Source organism: Hemitrygon akajei, chromosome 27 (assembly GCF_048418815.1).
Source record: "Hemitrygon akajei chromosome 27, sHemAka1.3, whole genome shotgun sequence".
NCBI classification, from domain to species: domain Eukaryota; kingdom Metazoa; phylum Chordata; class Chondrichthyes; order Myliobatiformes; family Dasyatidae; genus Hemitrygon; species Hemitrygon akajei.
Genome location: NC_133150.1, coordinates 35,517,983 through 35,539,318, shown reverse-complemented (window position 1 = coordinate 35,539,318; position 21,336 = coordinate 35,517,983). Strand labels below are relative to the sequence as shown.

General features: G+C 43.5%; 1 protein-coding gene across 1 annotated transcript in view; it reads left to right on the top strand.

Moving 5' to 3' along the window:
- Positions 1-21,336, top strand: part of cntn2 (contactin 2) — a 227,392-nt gene that overhangs the window by 172,441 nt on the left and 33,615 nt on the right. Inside the window, exons 14-16 of the mRNA XM_073030631.1 lie at positions 1,703-1,823; positions 13,689-13,847; positions 18,177-18,326. Coding sequence (XP_072886732.1) covers positions 1,703-1,823; positions 13,689-13,847; positions 18,177-18,326 — 430 coding nt within the window. The remainder of the gene's footprint in view (positions 1-1,702; positions 1,824-13,688; positions 13,848-18,176; positions 18,327-21,336) is intronic.

Sequence of the window (21,336 nt, the reverse complement as noted above, 5' to 3'; positions counted from 1 at the left end):
GCTACAAGACCCGGAGTCCGGAGTCTGCGGACCGGATCAAGACCCGGAAAGTGGGCTCCGGACCGGACCATAACAGTCCCAGAATCAGTGGTAATGTTGTATTTCTTCAAAGGAAGCAAATCCTTGAATCTTTTCCTCTGTCCACTTTTTGCATATTCCATCTTACCTAAAGGGAGTTCTTCCCTGAGCCTATATAATTGGGCAGCCTAATTTTAAAAATATTTATCTCTGAAGCTAGTTGTGTGGTACACTGATGAAGTTTGATTAATTCATCTTATTGTTACAAAAATTAAGCATGTGTTGATTACAAATTACAAAGTGGTGATTCACCAAGTAATTATTGAAAATAACTATTAAAATAATAATTCAGATTCTAATTATTGATCACATATATGTACTGTACATCAAAACATACATTGAAATGTTTTGTTTGCACTAACAAACAACACACCGAAAGTGTCAAATAATTAATTTCATAGTAAGTTTAAAGATTAATTTTATTTGAAACTGTCCGTGTCTGGCCTTCAACATTTTGGTACTGTGGAACTCTATTATTCCATCACTCTACATCCAACTTCCATTAAGGAGTCTCCCTAAGTTTTTGAAGCCTTGCGATCTCTCGGCAGTGAGGGGAATGAGGCTCTTACTCTGATTGGGATCTGCTTCCCAATGTAAAAACAAAATCGTGAAATGGTGAGTTGTGCCAAATACAAGGTGTGCCCAGGAACCTATCACTGGTTGCACCAAGCTGCAGCTAAAGGGAACCAGTGCAACCCAGTAGAACCTGGGCCTGCTTACCCGTGACCACTTTCATGTAAGAATTGTAAAACGAAGGTTAAACCAGCAGCTAGAATTGATGGGTATGCTCTGGGATGACATATGAATAGGAACTAATGCTGGCAATGTCAAGAGATTTGGATCAATTCTACCAAGAAAGGAAATGCCAGGTAACTACTGTTGTTCCATCAGGGAATATCAGTCATGCCAATTACAGAGTCATAGACGTAGATAAAATGGACGCCAACTCAACTCATCCACGACAACCAGTTGCGTACCTAAGCTAATCTCATTTTTAATTTTTTTTTAATTGAGATACAGCACAGATTAGGCCCTTCCAGTCCTTCAATACGTGCCACCCACCAATCCCCCGATTTAGTCCTAGCCTAATCACGGGACAATCTGCAATGACCAGTTAACCCTCTAACCACCACGGAACCAAAGGAAACCCCCGTGGCCACAGGGAGAACGAACAAACTCCTTACAGACAACAGCAGGAACTGCGCTGTAAAGCGTTGTGCTAACCACTGCGCTACCGTGCCACCCTATTTCCTTACATTCGGTTCATATTCCTCTGAACTTCACTATGTACCTGTCCAGATGTCACTTGAACATTGTGATTGTAGTTCCCACCTGATTCTGAAACTCGGAGGAGTTCAGGGTCTGATTCCACGGGACGAAGCTAACATTACATTCCTGACATATTCCTGCTCCGCACCGTGGGATTTTAATTGTCAAATCTGTTGGTGGATTTGGCATGTGCAAGTGAACGGCAGCATCAGATGGTGTAAGACAATATCTTGTTGAGTTACTAGTGACAATCTTCCAGATGCCGGATCCAAAGGAATTGTTTAAGTCCTGGAAATGAAAGGTCTTCCGTGAGACAGACTCCCCCGTTCACCTACCTCCTTCCCTCTCTTTGCAGCGGGAAACTATTGGAGACCTCAAGATAACCAACGTGCAGTTGAAACACGCCGGAAGATACACGTGCACAGCCCAAACTGTAGTGGATGGCGCCTCAGCATCTGCAATACTGGTGGTGAGAGGTAAGGGAGATTGATCAGTTTATTGGAAATGTATAAGTTTCCTCTAACTCCAAGTGAATATAGATCCAGCTTCTTCAATCGTTCGTGAAAGGGCAAACCTCTCGTTCCCGGAATTAGCCCATCTGGACTTCCTCCAATTCTGGTCTGACCTTCCTATAATAATGAGACCAAACCTGTATGCAGTACAAAGGATGCTGACTGACTTACAGCCCGCACAATTTTAACAATACTTTCTGCCTCTGATTTCTAACACGATTTCTTATCATGAAGGCTAACGAGCCATTTGCTTTCATAGAATATAGTACATCAGGAAGAGCGGGTCACATGACAAAATGGCTGGAGGAAGTCGGCAGGTCGGGCAGTATCTATGGAGAGGAATAGGCAGTCAACATTTCAAGTCAAAACTCTTCTTCAGAGTAGGCCCTTCAGCCCACCATGTCTGTGCTGAAGATGCCAATCCAAACCAACTATTTGCTATACCACCTACTACTATTTTGTGGCTCATGCGTAATACCACCTAGATCCATCTGTACCTCACTCGTTTGCAGTCTCTCTCAATTTAGATAATAATCTGCCCTTTGATTCCCAAGAAGGCTGGAGAAGTTGGGATCATCCTACTTAGAACTAGGAAGATTAAGGGTAGATTCAATAGTTCATGCTCAACATCATAAAATGGTTAGTTAAACTGAACTTGCTTCTGTGGTAAACAGATTCAAGATATCTAATAATAAAACAAGAATCTGATTTATTGTCACTGACTTACAAGATATGAAGTTAGTTGTGCAGCAGTAGTACAATACAAAGACATAGTATTACTCTAAAAATAAATACCTGGTGCAATACAAGGAATAATGAGGGAGTGTTCATAGGTTTGTGGACCCTTCAGAAATCTGAAGGTGGAGGGGAAGAAGCTGTTCCTGAATCATTGAGTGTGGGTCTTCAGGCTTCTGTACCTCCTCTGCAATGCTGGTAATGAAAAGAGGGTGTGTCCCAAATAAATTCAAAGAAAATGTATTATCGAAGTACATATATGTTACATTACAACCCTGAGATTCTATTTGTTGTGAGCATACTCAGAAAATCCAAGAAACACCCTAGGATCAAGGAAATGCCGCACTCAGTAGGGCGGACAACCAGTGTGCAAAAGACAACAAACTGTAAAAACACAACAGAAAAAAAACCTAATAATAATAAATAAATAAACAGGCAATAAGTATTGAGAACATGAGATAATGAGTTCTTGAAAATGAGTCCTTAGGATTTGGGAACGGTTCAGTGATGGAGCAAGTGAAGTTGATTGAAGTTATTCCCTCTATTTCAATAGCCTGATGGCTGAGGGGTAGTAACTGTTCCTGAATCTAGTGGGGCGAGTCCTGAGGCTCCTATACCTTCTTCCTGATGGCAGCATCGAGAAGAGAGTCTGACCTGAGTGGTGGGGGGTCCCTGATGCTGGATGCTGCTTTCCTGCGACAATGCTTCATGTAGATAGATAGATAGATAGATACTTTATTCATCCCCATGGGGAAATTCAACATTTTTTCCAATGTCCCATACACTTGTTGTAGCAAAACTAATTACATACAATACTTAACTCAGTAAAAATATGATATGCATCTAAATCACTCTCTCAAAAAGCATTAATAATAGCTTTTAAAAAGTTCTTAAGTAGTTTACTTAAATACATTAAATACAATCAACCCCGGCACTTTAACATATCTTACTCCTGGCGGTTGAATTGTAAAGCCTAATAGCATTGGGGAGTATTGACCTCTTCATCCTGTCTGAGGAGCATTGCATCGATAGCAACCTGTCGCTGAAACTGCTTCTCTGTCTCTGGATGGTGCTATGTAGAGGATGTTCAGGGTTTTCCATAATTGACCGTAGCCTACTCAGCGCCCTTCGCTCAGCTACCGATGTTATACTCTCCAGTACTTTGCCCACGACAGAGCCCGCCTTCCTTACCAGCTTATTAAGACATGAAGCGTCCCTCTTCTTAATGCTGCCTCCCCAACACGCCACCACAAAGAGGGCGCTCTCCACAACTGACCTATAGAACATCTTCAGCATCTCACTACAGACATTGAATGACGCCAACCTTCTAAGGAAGTACAGTCGACTTCCTTGCTTAGTGGTGGGGCCAGCTTAACCCGTGATGGACTGGGCCATATCCTCGAATTTTTGTGGAACTTTCCATTCAACGGCATTGGTGTTTCCATACCAGGCTGTGATGCACCCAGTCAGTTTACTCTCCACCACACACCTATAGAAGTAAGGGTTCTTGATGATAGATGTGCTTTCTTGAGGCACCAGAGAATTGTTTCTCATGCAGTAACCCTCTAGTATCTTTTGATGCCTTTTTTATAGAGATCATTTTATTGAAATATGCAGTGTTCTGAGGGGTCTGAATAGGGTGGATGCTGAGGCCATATTTCCCTTTTGCTTCCTTCAATTAAGAAAAGTGGAAGGAAAAGCTTTACTGGATAATTACTGCATATAGTGTTTATTGGTGTTAATGGATGGGCCCACTGTCAATTTTCAAATCACTGGGGATTCGGATTTGAATTTTCAGCTTTTAATTGATATCCAATTGATGTATATTAATCTCTTCAGCCTCCCACATTAATTGCAAATCTTTCTGATGCGGCAAGTGTCACAGGGAAAAGACATACAATCAGTTGCAGGTAGATAAATGGCTGGTTACTTCAATGGGTTCTGGGCCTCTAGATCCAGCAAGCAGCTGGTGTGACAGATGTTTCCATAAGCATTCAATCCCACAAAGGTTCTTTTCATCAAATAATTAAATGGGAAGGCTAATCCTTTGGGATCGCATTTTCATTTCAATCGCTTCCCACAGCTTTGTTTTCTTAAGGAAACAAGGCAAAAACAAGGTTTGATTGGATTTTTTTTCTCCGTGGAATGTCATTTTTTTTGTTTACCAGCTTGCCAGCACCAACATTGGGTAGGCCATTTGTTGCCATGGTTACACATTTCAATCCTTCTAATCTGGTCTCCTGGAGTCCCCTGGCCATTGAGTCAATCTCACATGGTATTCCCAGCCTCTCTAGGACTAGCCTGGAGTCACCAAGATTAATCTGTAAAATATCAGCATGGGCACCCCTCTGATCCTGGGAATTAACTCGCTGAGTATCCTGCTGCTTCCAATGCCAGTATTTGTCTTCTTTAATAAAGAGATCAAAACTGTGCAGAGGTTCATTTTCAGCAGTGTCCTGTAAAATTGTGAAGATACTTCGGATAGGATTTAGGATCTGAAGTATTAACTCTGATTCGTTTCCACTCTAATTCTGTTATTTCAGATTTCCAGCATCTAAGGGATATTTTAAAATGTTCAGTTACACATCCTGCAGCCCATGAACACTACATTATTTTTGCTCCCTTTCTGCACTACGTATTTACTTCAATTTTTATGTTTCTTATTGTAGTTTATAATTGTTTATGTATTGCAACGTACTATACTGCAAAACAGCAAATTCCACAACATATTGCATGTCAGTAATATGAAACCTAATTCTGATTCTGAGTCTGCACACTCTAATAAAAATTATGCAATATAACCTTTGAATTTGGTTGTTGTAGTCCACATAGTGCGTTTTATTTTCCCTTAACAATTTTGCTAATGATTTAAAGATACTGCAGTTGGGGAGTAGTAAAAGTCTTTTTGACTAACAGTGAAGAATCATTCGACTTACTTCATTAGTTGTTTATTTTGGAAGATATAGGCTTTGCTAGCAAGTCCAACATTTACTGCCCTTTTTTAATTTCTTTTGAGAAGGTGATGATGAACTAGCTGCTTGAATCAAGTTCAAGTTCAAGTGTAATTTCATTCAACCATGTTCCTCTAGGGCCAATGTGCACATATAGTTACGATCCCACACATACAGTCATAAAATTATATCAGCATAAGTCCCTTAATAGCTTGGCCTGAAGATTTGTGGTGCATGGGATGTTGTCCTGAAGCCACATTTCTCCAACAATAAGCATTCAACAGTTCCTCTAACTTCCCTCTGGGAAAGGAATTCACTCAATGCTGCTAAGTGGCACGGTAGCATAGTGGTTAGCACAACACTTTCCAGTACCACTGACCCAGGTTCAATTCCTGCTGCTACCAGTAAGGAGCTTTTACGTTCTCCCTGTGTGTTTCCTCTGAGTGCTCCATTTTCCTCCCACAGTCCGAAGACCTACCATTTGGTATGTTAATTGGTCATTGCAAAGTGTCTTGTGATCAGGCTAGGATTAAATTGGGGGTTGCTGGGTGGCACGGCTCGAAGACCCTGAAGGACCTATTCCATACTGCATCTCAATAAATAAATACATGAATAAACACAAAGCTCAAACATTCCTAAACTTCTCCGGGCGGAGTATGGAGCCAATGATCCAACTTGGCTTCTCCCTGAGATTTGGCCATCACAGAAGCCAACCTTTAGCTTAGTTGACCATGTGTTGTGGAGAAGGCTGAGAGCACTAGAACGGCAGGGACTGCTGGATTAGGCTGTATCCCCGCCGTATTACTGAAGACTTGCACTCCTGAACTAGCCATGTTTGTGGCCAAGCTGTTCCAGTTTGGTACTGGCACCTATGAGGACTCCATCACAGGAAAGCCCTCCCCATTAGTGAGCACATCTACATGGAACGCTGACACAAGAAAGCAGCATCCACCATCAAGGACCCTCACCATCTGGACCATGCTCTCTTCTCGCTGCTGCCATCCGGAAGGAGGCACAGGGTCATTAGGTCCCATACCGCCAGGTTCAGGAACAGTTATTACTGCTCAACCAGAGTGGATAACATAGAAACATAGAAAATAGGTGCAGGAGTAGGCCATTCAGCCCTTCGAGCATGCACTGCCATTCAGTATGATCATGGCTGATCATCCAACTCAGAACCCTGTACCTGCTTTCTCTCCATACCCCCTGATCCCTTTAGCCACAAGGGCCATATCTAACTTCCTCTTAAATATAGCCAATGAACCGGCCTCAACTGTTTCCTGTGGCAGAGAATTCCACAGATTCACCACTCTCTGTGTGAAGAAGTTTTTCCTCATCTCGGTCCTAAAAGGCTTCCCCTTTATCCTTAAACTGTGACCCCTCGTTCTGGACTTCCCCAACATCAGGAACAATCTTCCTGCATCTAGCCTGTCCAATCCCTTTAGAATTTTATACGTTTCAATAAGATCCCCCCTCAATCTTCTAAATTCCAGTGAGTATAAGCCTAGTCGATCCAGTCTTTCTTCCTATGAAAGTCCTGCCATCCCAGGAATCAATCTGGTGAACCTCAAACATGAACTGATTCCAAAACATATGGACTCACTTTCAAGGACTCTACATCACAGTGTTATTTATTTTTTTTATTATTCTTTGTGCAATTACTTATTTGTCAGTCTTTGTTATTTATAATTTTTCATAAATTCCATTGCATTTCATTATTTTCCTGTAAGTGCCTGCAAGAAAATGAATCTCAAGCTTGTGTACAGTATGGTGATATACAGTACTGTGCACAAATTTTAGGGATATATATATAGAGAGAGAGAGCTAGGGAGCCTAAGAATTTTGCACAGTGCTGTAGTAATTTTATGTATTGCACTGTACTGCTGCCACAAAGAAAACCAAATTTCATGACATATGTGAATGATGATAAACCTGATCCTGATATGGGTCTCTACTGTGGACTGACAGTGGGCAGCGAAAGAGGAGTTATGGTTGGGGAAAGAGGAAGGGAGAGGGGAGGGAGCGGGATCCCACAAAAAGACATTCTATAATGATCAATAAACCAATTGTTTGGAATCACATGACCTTGCCTGGCATCTCAGGGCAGGGGGTGTGGCTGGGGTGGTGTGGGTGCAGACACACCCAGCCACACTCCCTGCCCCTCATGCTCCTTCTCTGCCACCTTTCCCACAACCCTCCTGCAATTCTGCACCCTCAGATCACAAAGGACAATGGCTGTGCTTGTCAAAGATCAATTATCTTTCTCTTCCTCTCGCTCACTACTGCTGGAGGGTGCTGATGTCTTGGTTTAAAGAACATAATTTGTGGATTGGTCTCTGTAGTTCATGTTATGATGTTTTTCTGGTTTCTACTGCTCCTTTTTTTGTTTCTATTTTGTGCAATTTTGATCAGGGTGGACTGGTTCTGTAGCCTGCAGTCAACAAACAACACAGCACTAAATTGAACTGAACTGAACTAAACTTTACTAGACTGTTTCAATGGTTTTGATCTTTTCCATTCTGTGTTTTTCACTCGCTTTTTGCCAATTGTGTGGTTTGTTTCCTTTTTTTTCTGCACATTGGTTGTTTGACATCTTGTCACAAGGGGACGTGGAGACTGGACCCAAATGCAGGACGCAGGCACTGAAGTACCAGGGGCAGGACAGGTACAACTAAAGGATAGAACAAGATGGGGAGACCGTGGCATGCAACGGTGATCCTGGTGTTCAGAGGGTTCATGGCGAAGGCAGGACCCTGGAGTTCATGGCAAAGGCAGGACCTTGGCTAGGCTAAAGGATGGGTCTATAGGACAAGGAATGCTGGGAGGATAGCCCCGTGTGGGCCGCATTACTTCTGGGCAGGGCCCGGCCTCCGAGGCAGGAACACAGGGGCCTGGGCAGGTCGCAGGGCACAACCCGTTGGGAGCAAGGGGTAGGAAAGGGTCAGAGTCCTCACGGTGGGCCGCATAGCTCCTGGGCAGGAACGTGGGGGCCTGGGCAAGATGCAGAGCACCTCGGCAGGTTGCGGGGCACCACCCATCAGAAGAGAGGGGTAGGAAAGGGACAGAGTCCCCCCACCAGGCAACAGCAGTCCAGTCTGCTGACCCGACAGAGGCAAGGGATCAGAAGGGAGCTCGGTCCAGGGTGACCACAAGAACAGACTTACAGAACTAGATGATTAACAGTGGGTACTCCAAGCCGGGGTCAAAACAGGATAGCCAAGCGAACAGCACAACAGCGCTAACAAAGCAAACCGGATAGAACAACGGGTACAAGACAAACAGAGGACCAGGACAAAACAGGTTCAGAGCAGGAACTCCCACTCCCCCAAACTAGACTCAGTTCCAGAGCCCCTTATATCCACTTGCAAGCCGATAGGCATCAAGTGCACCTCCTTAAGCCAAGATGATCCTATTTGGGCTTAAGGGTGAAAGGAGGGGCGGCTACAAGACCCGGAGTCCGGAGTTCATGGACCAGATCAAGACCTGGAAAGCGGGCTCCGGACCGGACCATCACACATCTCCTTTGATCGGGTCCCATGGCGTTTCTTTGTTTCATGGCTGTCTGTGGGAAGACAAATATCAGGGTTATATACTGCATACATAAATTGATAATTAATGCACCTTAAATCTTTAACCCTTTTTGCCAGGGTCGCAATTGCTAATTTCAAGGTGTTTGGAGGAGGGCATAGAGGGGATATCAGAGAATTTTTTACACACAGAGTAATAATTGCCTGGATGCCCTGGTGTGGGTTGTGGTTGAGGCTGATACGTTAGGGACATTTAAGAGATTCTTAGATAAGCACATGGACGAAAGAAAAATGGTGGGCTGTGGGGTATGTGGGAGGGAAAGGTTAGATTGATCTTGGAGCAAGTTAGGAGATTGGCACAACATCATGATCCAAAGGGACTATATTGCATCGTAATGGTCTATGTTCGTTGCAGCATGTATGCCGCAAGGCCAACTGTGGATAACACTCAGGCAAGAGACAATAAGTTGCGAATAAAATCTATGTCATAGAAGTACCAGAAACTGTCTATCTACAATACGAGAAAGAACCGTACTGTCAATTGCCAACATCAACATCCTGGTGGTCATGAATTGGCAGAAGCTCAAATGGACCAGTCACTTGGGCTTCAAGAGTGAATCAGAAGCTGGGTAACCTACGTGAGTGATTCACATCTTCAGACTCCACGACCTTTCCTCTATCTACAATTTATCCTTTGCTTTTCTACACCTGGATGATTATCACACACATGAAACACTCAGAAGACTGTAGACTCAGTCATCTCCATTATGGACACCAGCCTCCGTACCATCGAGGATACCTTCAAAAGGCCATGCCTCAGGAAGGCAGCATCCATCAGGAAGGACAGTCGTCAACCAGGACATGCTGTCATCGCCTTTCTATCATCAGGGAGGAAGTACAGGAGCCTGAAGATCCACACTCAAAATTTTAGGCACAGTTTCTTCCCTTCTACCATAGATATCTGAACCCATGATCACCATCTCTCTATTTTGTTCTCTTTTTGCAAAATTTAAAAAAAATGTTTTTTTATTAAAATTTATAGTTTTATAATGTACTAGACAACAGGGTGACCCGTTGGGGCACCCTTTGAGAGAATCGAAATAGAGCTGCCCTGCCCTTTTGTTCCGCTTGGTGTCGCTGCTGAGGCTGGTCGTGCGCACGCGTCGTGGTGTCGCGTCCCAATTTCCATGATGGTGGACTGGCTCTCGGGCGAAAGCGGGGCTGTTGATTTTGGCGAATAAGCAATTTTATACGAGTATATGATCCTGAACTTTGCCTGCATTCTGTAAGTTAGCACATTTTAAGTCGATTTAGCCAAAAAAAAGAGCTGCTGTAATGCACCATTTGTGCTAATTGGAGGTCACAAACAGACAAGCAGACAGACAGAGCATGGGACTTTTAGTAGTATATAGATTTCACTGTATTGCTGCCGTAAAACAAAAAAAAATCATGACACCACGTGCAGGCTCCTCTCCGAACCGTACAACACCCTGATTTGCAAGTACGTTCAGTGTCCGCTTTATTAGGTATCCCTGTACACCTCCTCGTTCATGCAAATACCTAATCAGCCAATCAGGAGGCAGCAACTCAATGCATAGCAACATACAGACATGGTCAAGATTGCAGAGACTTTGAAAGTGAGTCTGAAGGTCATATAATCAGTTCAGTTGAGGTCAGTGAAGTGATCCACACTGGTTCAGGTCATCGTATTACAACAATTCCAAGACTTCATACTGTATTAACAAAAAATAACAGAAATCTAATCAATTTTTACTTTCTGGGAAGCTGACAGAAATGTTAGCATTTTCACCCTGTTCGGGAATGCCTACTAAATTGATCCAGGACCTGCTTGAGATCAATTGACTTGCAACTGATCTTGGTTTTGCCTATTTCATAAATTTAGCCATAGATTCCACAGTCACGCACAGATCGACTTTTGTGTTAAATAAAACACACTTTGTGCTTCAGGAATATTACAATAAAAGTCAATCTTTTAAGATTGAAAATGATCAATTCGATGGTCCCGTTCCCCACATTAGGAACGGGGAAAGATATACTGGCCTTGCTTGCAAATCAAACATCCTAAAAATATCAAGGCTTAAAAATAGTTCCAAATCCATTTGGCTGCTTTCAGCTTTGCGAACTGCTTTTGTTTCACATGAGAGGCATAGAAAAGATAAATAAGTAGTTTCTGTTTCTCATAGCTGGGTTGCCTATAACCAGAGGTCATGGAGTTAAGATGAATGGGAGCAGGTTTAAAGGAGATCTATGAAAGGGGTTGGATTAAGGGACTAAATTCTTTACAGCATGATCAGGTTGTACCTGGAATGAGCTGCTAGAGGAGGTGGTAGGGGCAGGAAGAACTGAACAGGTACCTGATTGCAGTCAAGTCAAATTTATGGTTGAGGTGCAGGAGGAATGAAAAACTTGCAGCAGTATCTCAGGCACAAAGATACAGACAACACATAGAACAGAAACTAGATAGGATGCCGGAGAAAAGGCCTGTACAAACAAGATACAGGTACAGCAGGCAGTGAAAAAAGCTAATGGCATGTTGGCCTTCATAACAAGGGGAGTTGGGTATAGGAGCAAAGAGGTCCTTCTGCAGTTGTACAGGGCCCTGGTGAGACCACACCTGGAGCATTGTGTGCAGTTTTGGTCTCCAAATTTGAGAAAGGATATTCTTGCTATTGAGGGAGTGCACTGTAGGTTCACGAGGTTAATTCCCGGGATGGCGGGACTGTCAGATGTTGAAAGATTGGAGTGACTGGGCTTGTATACACTGGAATTTAGAAGGATGAGAGGGGATCTGATTGAAACATATAAGATTATCAAGGGATTGGACACACTAGAGGCAGGAAACATGTTCCCGATGTTGGGGGAGTCCAGAACCAAAGGCCACAGTTTAAGAATAAGGGGTAGGCCATTTAGAACGGAGTTGAGGAAAAACTTTTTCACCCAGAGAGTTGTGGATCTGTGGAATGCTCTGCCTCAGAAGGCAGTGGAGGCCAATTCTCTTTATGCTTTCAAGAAAGAGTTAGAAAGAGCTCTTTAAGGTGGCGGAGTCAAAGGATATGGGGGAGAAGGCAGGAACAGGGTACTGATTGTGGATGATCAGCCATGATCACAGTGAATGGTGGTGCTGGCTCGAAGGGCCGAATGGCCTACTCCTGCACCTATTGTCTAAGATATTATGCAAAAAATATAATCAGTGACAAGTCCATGTTACCTCGAAATTATCATTGTTACCTGCACTACACTTTTTCAGTAACTTTTATATTATTATTAAATAAATAAATTTATTAACTTTTATTTTGTTCTGCATAGTTATTGTTCTACCTTCTTCCAGCTTAACACATTGTATAATGTGTAAACAGTGTGCAAGACAAGCTTTTCACAATATCTTGGTGCATGTGACAATAATAAACCAATACCAATAGTGCGCTGGCCCAAGGAGTAGAGGCATCCACACTGGACTTCAAGGCAAGTGATTCCGGGTTCGAATCTGGCCGGCTCCTTGCACGCTTTCCATCTGTGCTGGGTTGAGCACCGAGCTAGTAATACAGCCTCATAAAAAACAGACAAAAATGCTAAAGAAAAGGCAAGGTTACCACCACAGGGTGCGGACAGGAACAACAGCAACAAAGCCAGTAGTGTTCCATTGCTGATGTAGGATTAGGGTTGTGCAGGCCAGTTCAAGAACCTGATGGTTTTAGAAAGGTAGTTGTTCCTGAACTTGGTGGTGCTGAAAATCTGGATTAATACAGGCAAGTGAGATTATTATATGTCTGTAGGCCTCCGTTAGTCTCGATAGATCATGGATTTGCACCTTGGAAAGTTTCCAGGGCGCAGGCCTGGGAAGACCGGCAGTTGCCCAAGCTGCAAGTCTCCCCTCTCCACGCCACCGATGTTATCCAAGGGAAGGGCACTAGGACCCATATAGCTTGGCACCAGTGTCGTCACAGAGCAATGTGTGCCTTGCTCAAGGACACACACGCAGCCTCAGCCAAGGCTCGAACTAGCAACCTTCAGATAACTAGGTGAATGCCTTAACCACTTGGCCACGCGCCTATATATAGGCATGATGGCCAGCGTAGATGCAGTGGGCCAAAAGGCCTGTTTCTATACTGTACAATTCTCTGATTCTATGGCTCAATTCTCAGCCCTTCCTTTCTCAACTCTAGATATTTTTCTTCCGTTATTTATTTTCGAGACCTGTCCTAAGGTCTACAGCTGAGGCAGGTTTTGCAAGTTCTTTGTATCAGCCTGTTGCCCCCCCTTGGCTACTGTTCCCAAAGTCATTTGCTTTACCACCTCCTCCGGTTCCAGCACCTACAGCGCGTAGCTTTGTGTTGGAGAGTTAAATGATATGCTGCATCAGTCACAATCATCATCGTCCTGCCTTCATTCCAGCCACACACCCAACAGCCATGAGCCCTGAGGTCTTTCGCTCCCTTAGCCTTTCTGATTCTACTTCCACCTCTGAGATGCCCTTTAGAACCTGTCTTCATGACCAAGGTTTTGACTATATTATGTCCTAATGCAGCTAAACAACAGATGCTTATGGTCAAGGCCTTGGAGTTATATAAGTGTTTGTTGTTGTGTTTATTTCCCAGGTCCACCAGGTCCTCCTGGAGGTGTTGTGGTGAAGGAAATCAATGATACAGCTGTATTGCTAAGCTGGAGCAGAGGCTACGACAACCACAGCCCAATCGGCAGGTACATAATACAAGCCAGGACACTGCTATCTGAGGAGTGGAAGAGTGTCAGGACAGGTATAGTCAACACCACGCTCTGTCTGTTCTCTTTATAGGTTTGGGACTGATCCTGGCTGGTATAGTACATATTTACTTCAGCCCGTCACCCCCTGCTGGGGCATAGGCCACCAACAGCAGAATCCTCTGCCCCGGGCCAGTCTTGCAAGTTGTTACCAAGTGTAATCCATCTTCAGAGATTCTTCCTCTCCCAGGGATGATGTCCCTGGAGCTTCTGTTGGCATTTTTTAGCTCTGAGATGGGGTTGCCAGCTCCATAGCCAACCCTCCTTTCGCGGCCAGTCTTGAGACCATCCATGGCAGAGTTGCCTGGAATAACAAAAGTGATTTGATTCAGGCTTCCAGGATTTCTTGGTTAATGACCCCTTGGTTAATGGTAGAAGTCCATACTGTAAAAAAGACTGGGAACCCCTGGAGTAGACCAATTCTTTCTACATTAGTGTGTGTAGAATTGTTACATTATATAGTGTAAGGTGCTACATTTTGGTAGGACTAACCAAAATAGGACATACATGGTAAATGGTAGGGCATTGAGGAATGTAGAAGAACAGAGTGATCTACAAATAATGGTGCATAGTTCCCCGAAGGTGGAATCTCATGTGGATAGGGTGGTGAAGAAAGCTTTTGGTATGCTGGCCTTTATAAATCAGAGCATTGAGTATAGGAGTTGGGATGTAATGTTAAAATTGTACAAGGCATTGGTGAGGCCAAATTTGGAGTATTGTGTACAGTTCTGGTCACCGAATTATAGGAAAGACGTCAACAAATTAGAGAGAGTACAGAGGAGATTTACTAGAATGTTACCTGGGTTTCAGCACGTAAGTTACAGAGAAAGGTTGAACAAGTTAGGTCTTTACTCTTTGGAGCGTAGAAGGTTGAGGGGGGCATGATAGAGATATTTATAATTATGAGGGGGATAGACAGAGTTGACGTGGATAGGCTTTTTCCATTGAGAGTAGGGGAAATTCAAACAAGAGGACATGAGTTGAGAGTTAAGGGGCAAAAGTTTAGGGGTAACATGAGGGGGAACTTCTTTACTCAGAGAGTGGTAGCTGTGTGGAACGAGCTTCCAGTAGAAGTGGTAGAAGCAGGTTCGATTTTGTCATTTTAAAAAAATTGGATAGGTATATGGACAGGAAAGGAATGGAGGGTTATGGGCTGAGTGCAGGTAGGTGGGACTAGGTGAGAGTAAGCGTTCGGCATGGACTAGAAGGGCCGAGATGGCCTGTTTCTGTGCTGTAATTGTTATATGGTTATATAATCCACCCATTGTATAGGTGAAGACTAGGCAATGATGGAGCAGCACGATATCCCTGTTTCATTGTGGATCAACACGTACATTTAATTATTAATATAGGAACTAAACTGTAGGGACGCAAGGAATCTAAGACACAAAATATAACAATAAGCTTGGAATCAAACCCTATCAGGAAAGAACTATTAAAATATTTCATAAGGTTCATTATTAACCAATTTAATGTTAAAACTGATGGTTCATTGCCAATAGATGTAGAACCATTTGAAGTAAAGGGGAAGAACGCTGATTGGTGGCCAAGGGGCTGAATGGCCTCCCATATAAAGAACAGGAACAGGAAGGACGTGTAGCTCCCCCTCTATCCTGCTGGGCAATCCAGTAGATTCATAGCTGATCTAGTTGTTGGACATAGCTCCTCTTTCCCAGAATTCCCTAGAATTCTTGATTCCCCATTGCACAAAATCTATGTTTGCCCTGCATACAATTAATGACTCTGCATTGCCAGCTCCAGAAGTTTCAAAGCACACACAGAGAAGAAAAAACGCCCTCATGTTATCAGAAATAGGTGACCCATTACTTTGAGGCTTTGGCCCCGGGTTTTCCTGTATCCCAACTCGAGCCAAGAGAAAAACGCTCCAAACACTAAACCCCAACATCAATCGTCTCTTTGCAGGTATCTGCAAAACCAGAGCAAACCCATAACATGCTGGGGGAACCCAACATGCCGGACAGCATCTTTGGAGAGAAATGGACAGTTAATACTTCGGGGTGAGAAACTCCACCCGGTCTCAAACCCATTTCACTCCATAGGTGCTTCCTAACTCTTTAAATTCCTCAGCACCTTATGTGTGGCTGCCAGTTCCAGCATCTACAGTCTGTTGTGTCTCAAAAGAGTTTGTTCTGCACTGTGTGATGGATGGACTGAGATGTCCACTGTCCACTGAATATCCAGAGTTCATGCAACCTGAAAACCGGTGATTTTTCTCTTCCCTTTTACTTGTAGCTTTCATTTTCCCCCAAGTGAATTTCTGACATTTAAAAAAAGGATCTAGTGCTTTTCTGGCATGTATGACACAAAATCACTTCTCGGGTTTCCAGTCGGCTACAAGTGTCAACGTTAACTGACGTTTTGATGGCAAACTCTATCATCTTCATCAGGGATGATACCTAGGCACGACTAGTCCAGGGGTATAAATACTCAACTCTTGTCATCCATCCCTCCTGATTGGTTAGTCCTCAACCAATCGGATTTCTGCTGCCCTACTTGGGAATATGATTTTAAACAAGGTGGGACAGTAGAAACCTGATTGGTTGAGGACAAACCAATCAGGAGGGCCAGACAACGGGAGTTGTGTGTATATATACCACCAGACTAGACATGCCTAGGCATCATCCCTGTTGAGATGTGGAGTTTGTCGTCGAAACATCTGTTAAAATTGACACTGTACTCCACTGGAAGCCTGAGAAGAGTTTATGCATTCTGATACTTGCTTTCATCTGATTTTCATCAGCTGTTTTCATCGATGTTTCCTTGCTCAAGAGAGAAAATCTACCCATGTAGGTGCTAGAGGGTTCCACCTGTTGTCCACACTGGTTTCTGTTTAACTATACACCCCTTGCAGTGTACAGAGTGGTACAGGCTTGCTGATCTCTGAAAGTCACAGCCAGGGTGCTGAAATCAATCATTTTCAATTCACTAGAGCCCACATTCCATTTTAATCACACAAAAGGCCAAACTGTAATTTGCCAGGAGCTGTTAGTTTGCAAAGGTATGAACCTTTTCCTCTCATCCGAAGTAATTGGCCGTGGGTGGCTATGGTATGGAGAATGCTGTTCTTTTTCATTTCTTTAATGTTTTCATTTCTCCTACAATTGTACTTTCACATCTCTAGGTGTTTTGAGATTTACAGACCCTCAGACCAGCATTTGGTCCAGTCAGCAAAGACTTGGCTTCAACACTGTCTGCTCAGGGAGTCAATTTCACTAAATTCTTGGTGAAATTGCAGGGGTTACATTTAATGAGAGTCCTTCAAGAACTGAAGATTTAAGTCTCCATGAAACTGCTGTGAGCAGAAGTCCTGGGTTCGGAGCTAAAGGGGGCATTGGAAATCATGTTTGCGCAGTCATTTTTGTTTCAGTGATATTGAATTCAGAGCAGAAGAACAGGAAAGTCTATTTAAATGCTTGTGGGCTTTTAAATCCCAAGGACTAGGTTGAGCAGGAATTGGTAATCCTTCACCGCCCCCCCCCCCACCATTCAGCAATCATAAAGGGGGCTTCTGTGGGGTTAAAATGTCTGCTATGCATTTCTCCAGCCCCAGCATTAGGTCTACCAGCATGCAGTGCCAAGTTAAACTAAATCTCTTCTGCCTGTGCGTAATCTCGACCTGTGACTGAGAGCAGCAAGAATTGTGGGTGGGTCGGTGAGGTTGTCAGTACTTGTCCTCTGTGAACTCACACTCACACTTCAAAAGACAGGGATCTTATAAATCGATACCGCCCTGCTTTAATTGTGGTAATTGCTGACTTTTATCTTTTACATTATAATCTCTTCAAGGTGTTATAGTCTCGCCATCCCATAATCAGCACATAGCACCTATCGGCATGATTCTCACGCCCATCGCGTTCAAGTAGGAGGAGCCAATCACCTCATGTGGATAGAACAGATAGGGTGACACTTTAAGCAGCAGCAGTCGGGGTGCATTCCCGCGGCAAGGAATCGTCCCGTGACAGCACGAGTTCAAAGGTTCAAAGGTCCATTTATTATCAAAATGTACAACTCTGATATTCTTCTGCCCCGGATAGCCACGAAACCAAGAAAGGCAAAGAAGGGCAGCACGATCCTCTGGCTGCTCCAGTTTCCTCCCACGTTCCGTACACGCACAGATAGAATGTGTGGCCATGCCACACTGGCACCGGAAGCGTGGCGACACCTGTGGGCTCACCCTCGGACTGTATTGATCGTTGACGGAAACGACGATTTTCACTATATGGTTTGATGTACATGTGACAAATAAAGCTAATCTTTATCTTCCATTAAAAGATCTTTAATTCTTCGGGGTTGCATCTGTTTAGCTCCGCAACACATAGAAGGCAACCTGGAGTCAGCCTGGGTAATAAATCTCATCCCATGGATGGATTATGAATTCCGAGTCATAGCCAGCAACATCTTGGGCACTGGTGAACCCAGCCTGCCCTCACAGACAATACGCACCAAAGAAGCAGGTAAGTAAGAGTTACAGACTCAGTACATCCCCTTCCTTGAATGATCATATTCTGTTTATGATATGTTATGATATATTGTATTCTTCTTCTTTTTATTATGTTAATGTACGTAAAATGTAATGTATGACAGGGTCTGCCTGGATGGCACGTAGACATAGAACATAGAAATTTACAGCACATTACAGGCCCTTCAGCCCACAACATTGTGCTGGCCATGTAACCTACTCTAGAATTTCCCTAGCACATAGCCTTCTATTTTTCTAAGCTCCACGTACCTATCTAAGAGGCTCTTAAAAGACCCTACTGTATCCACTTCCACCACCACTGCCGGCAGTGCATTCCACGCACCTGCCACTCTCTGTGTGAAAAACCTACCCCTGACATCCCCTCGGTACCTATTTCCAAGCACCTTAAAACTGTGCCCCCTCATGTTAGCCATTTCAGCCCTGGGAAACAGCCTCTGGCTATCCACATGATCAATGCCCCTCATCATCTTACACACCTCTATCAGGTCACCTTCTCATCCTTTGTCGCTCCAAGGAGAAAAGGCCGAGTTCACTCAACCTGTTCTCATAAGGTACTTCTTTAAGGTATTCTCATAAGATAAACAAAAACCTTTCACTCAGTCTTGGTGCTCATGACGATACTAAGCCAACGTTCATAATAATAAAAAATAACGTCTGATTTTAAACACGTTTAAAGAAACAAAAATGCCCCAGGGTGACTGACTGCAATAAAATGGACAAATAGATTAGAAACATCTTAAAGGCTGTGAGAGAGACAGATAAGCCTAGAGAGGGAATTCTGGAGCATTTCCGCCATTGGTGGTGGAATTAAAGTCATGGACAACCCCGAAACAAGGACTGAAAAAAATAAAGGGATCTTGGAGGAATTTACAGCACAAGGACATTGCAAATGAAATTTGAAATCCCTTATTAATGATTTTATGTTAGTGCTATTTAACGCAAGCTCCTGCAACATCCAGGGAACTCCATCACATGTTGGCAAGTTGAAGCAAAGGTTTAACAAGGTGGAAATTCAGAAAATGCTAGAGTTTTGAAATTTGTACAACGTGGCCTGGCAGAGTCTGTGGGGAGTGAAATAGTTAACATTTCAAATTAAACACCATTCATCAAAATGGGAAAACTAACAATAATAATACATCTATAAAAATAATGGTACATTCCTAAAGAATCCCAGGGAATATTGATTTTATCAAACAGCGGCACATTCCCAGAGATCCTGACCAACTTTGGTGGAATCTCAGAGAGCCTCAACACATTCTCTGGCTGGAAACAGAGACTGAAATCAATTTCAAACAAGAGAAAATCTGCTGATACTGGAAATCCAAGCAACACACCCTTCAGTCCTGATGATGGGTCTTGGCCTGAAACATCAACTGTACTCCTTTCCATTGATTCTGCCTGGCCTGCTGAGTTCTTCCACCATTTTGTGTGTGTTGCCTGAAATCAATTTTGTCCACTTTGCAGCAAGTAGCATGGAGAGGTACTTGATGGTCACAGTAGGCTAAAGGGTTTGTTTCCGTGCTGTGTAACTCCATGAGTTTAAGGTTAAGACCTCCCAAAATTTGGCATTTTGTAAGTGTTACCATTTGAATAGGGAGGTGCAGTGGAGATGTGTTTCTACCAAAGGAGGTGTAAGGCGCTACTTCCCTCCGCTAGCCTGCTGGTCACCCTTGGGCAAGGCCTGGAAACTGCTTGGTCCCCTGATCAGGGTCATGTGAAGCCATGGAAGCAGGTGGGGGCTCCCACCCCCCGTCCTCATCACGTTCTACAGGGGTTGTATTGAGAGCATCCTAAGCAGCTGCATCACTGCCTGGTTCGGAAATTACACCATCTCGGATTGCAAGACCCTGCAGCGGATAGTGAGGTCAGCTGAGAAGATCATCAGGGTCTCTCTTCCCACTATTACAGACGTTTACACTACACAATGCATCCACAAAGCAAACAGCATTATGAAGGACCCCAGGCACCCCTCATACAAACTCTTCTCCCTGCTGCCATCTGGCAAAAGGTACTGAAGCATTCGGGCTCTCACGACCAGACTGCAGCAGTTTCTTCCCCCAAGCCATCAGACTCCTCAATACCCAGAGTCTAGACTGACATCTACATCATTTATTACTTTATTGAAATTTGTCTTCTACTGTGCCTATTGTCTTGCTTATTAATTATTGTACTGCCCTGCACTGTTTTGTGCACTTTATGTAGTCCTGTGTAGGTCTTTAGTGTAGTTTTTGTGTTGTTTTACATAGTCTAGTGTAGCCTTGAGTTGTCTCACATAGTCTAGTGTAGTTTTGTGTTGTTTCATGTATCACCAGGGTCCTGGAGGAACGTTGGTTCGTTTTTACTGTGTACTGTACCAGCAGTTTATGGTCAAAATAGCAATAAAAAGCCCCTTGACTTGACAATCAAGAATCTATCAACCTCTGCCTTAAATATATATAAAGACTTTTCCTCCACTGCTGCCTGTGGCAATGAATTCCAAAGTTTCACCACTCCCTGGATAAAGAAATTCCTCTTCACCTTCTTTCTAAAAGGACGCCCCTCTATTCTGAGACTGTGTCCTCAAGTCTGAGACTCTCCCACTATCGGAAACATTCTCTCCACATCCGCTCTGCCAAGGCCTTTCACCATTCAATAGGTTTCAATGAGGTCACCCCTCATTCTTCTGACTGCCAGTGAAAACAGGCCCAGAGCCATCCAACATTCTTCATATGACAAGTCATTCAATCCTGGAATCATTTTAATGAACCTCCTTTGAACTCTCTCCAGTTTCAGCACATCCTTTCTAAGATAAGGGACTCAAAACTGCTCTCAATACTCCGTGTGAGGACTCAGCAGTGCTTTATAAAAGTCTCAACATTACATCCTTGCTTTTATATTCTAGTCCTATTGAAATGAATGCTAACGTCACATTTGTCTTCCTTATCACAGACTCAACCTGCAAATTAACCTTAGAAGAATCCTGAACAAAGACTCCCAAGTCCCTT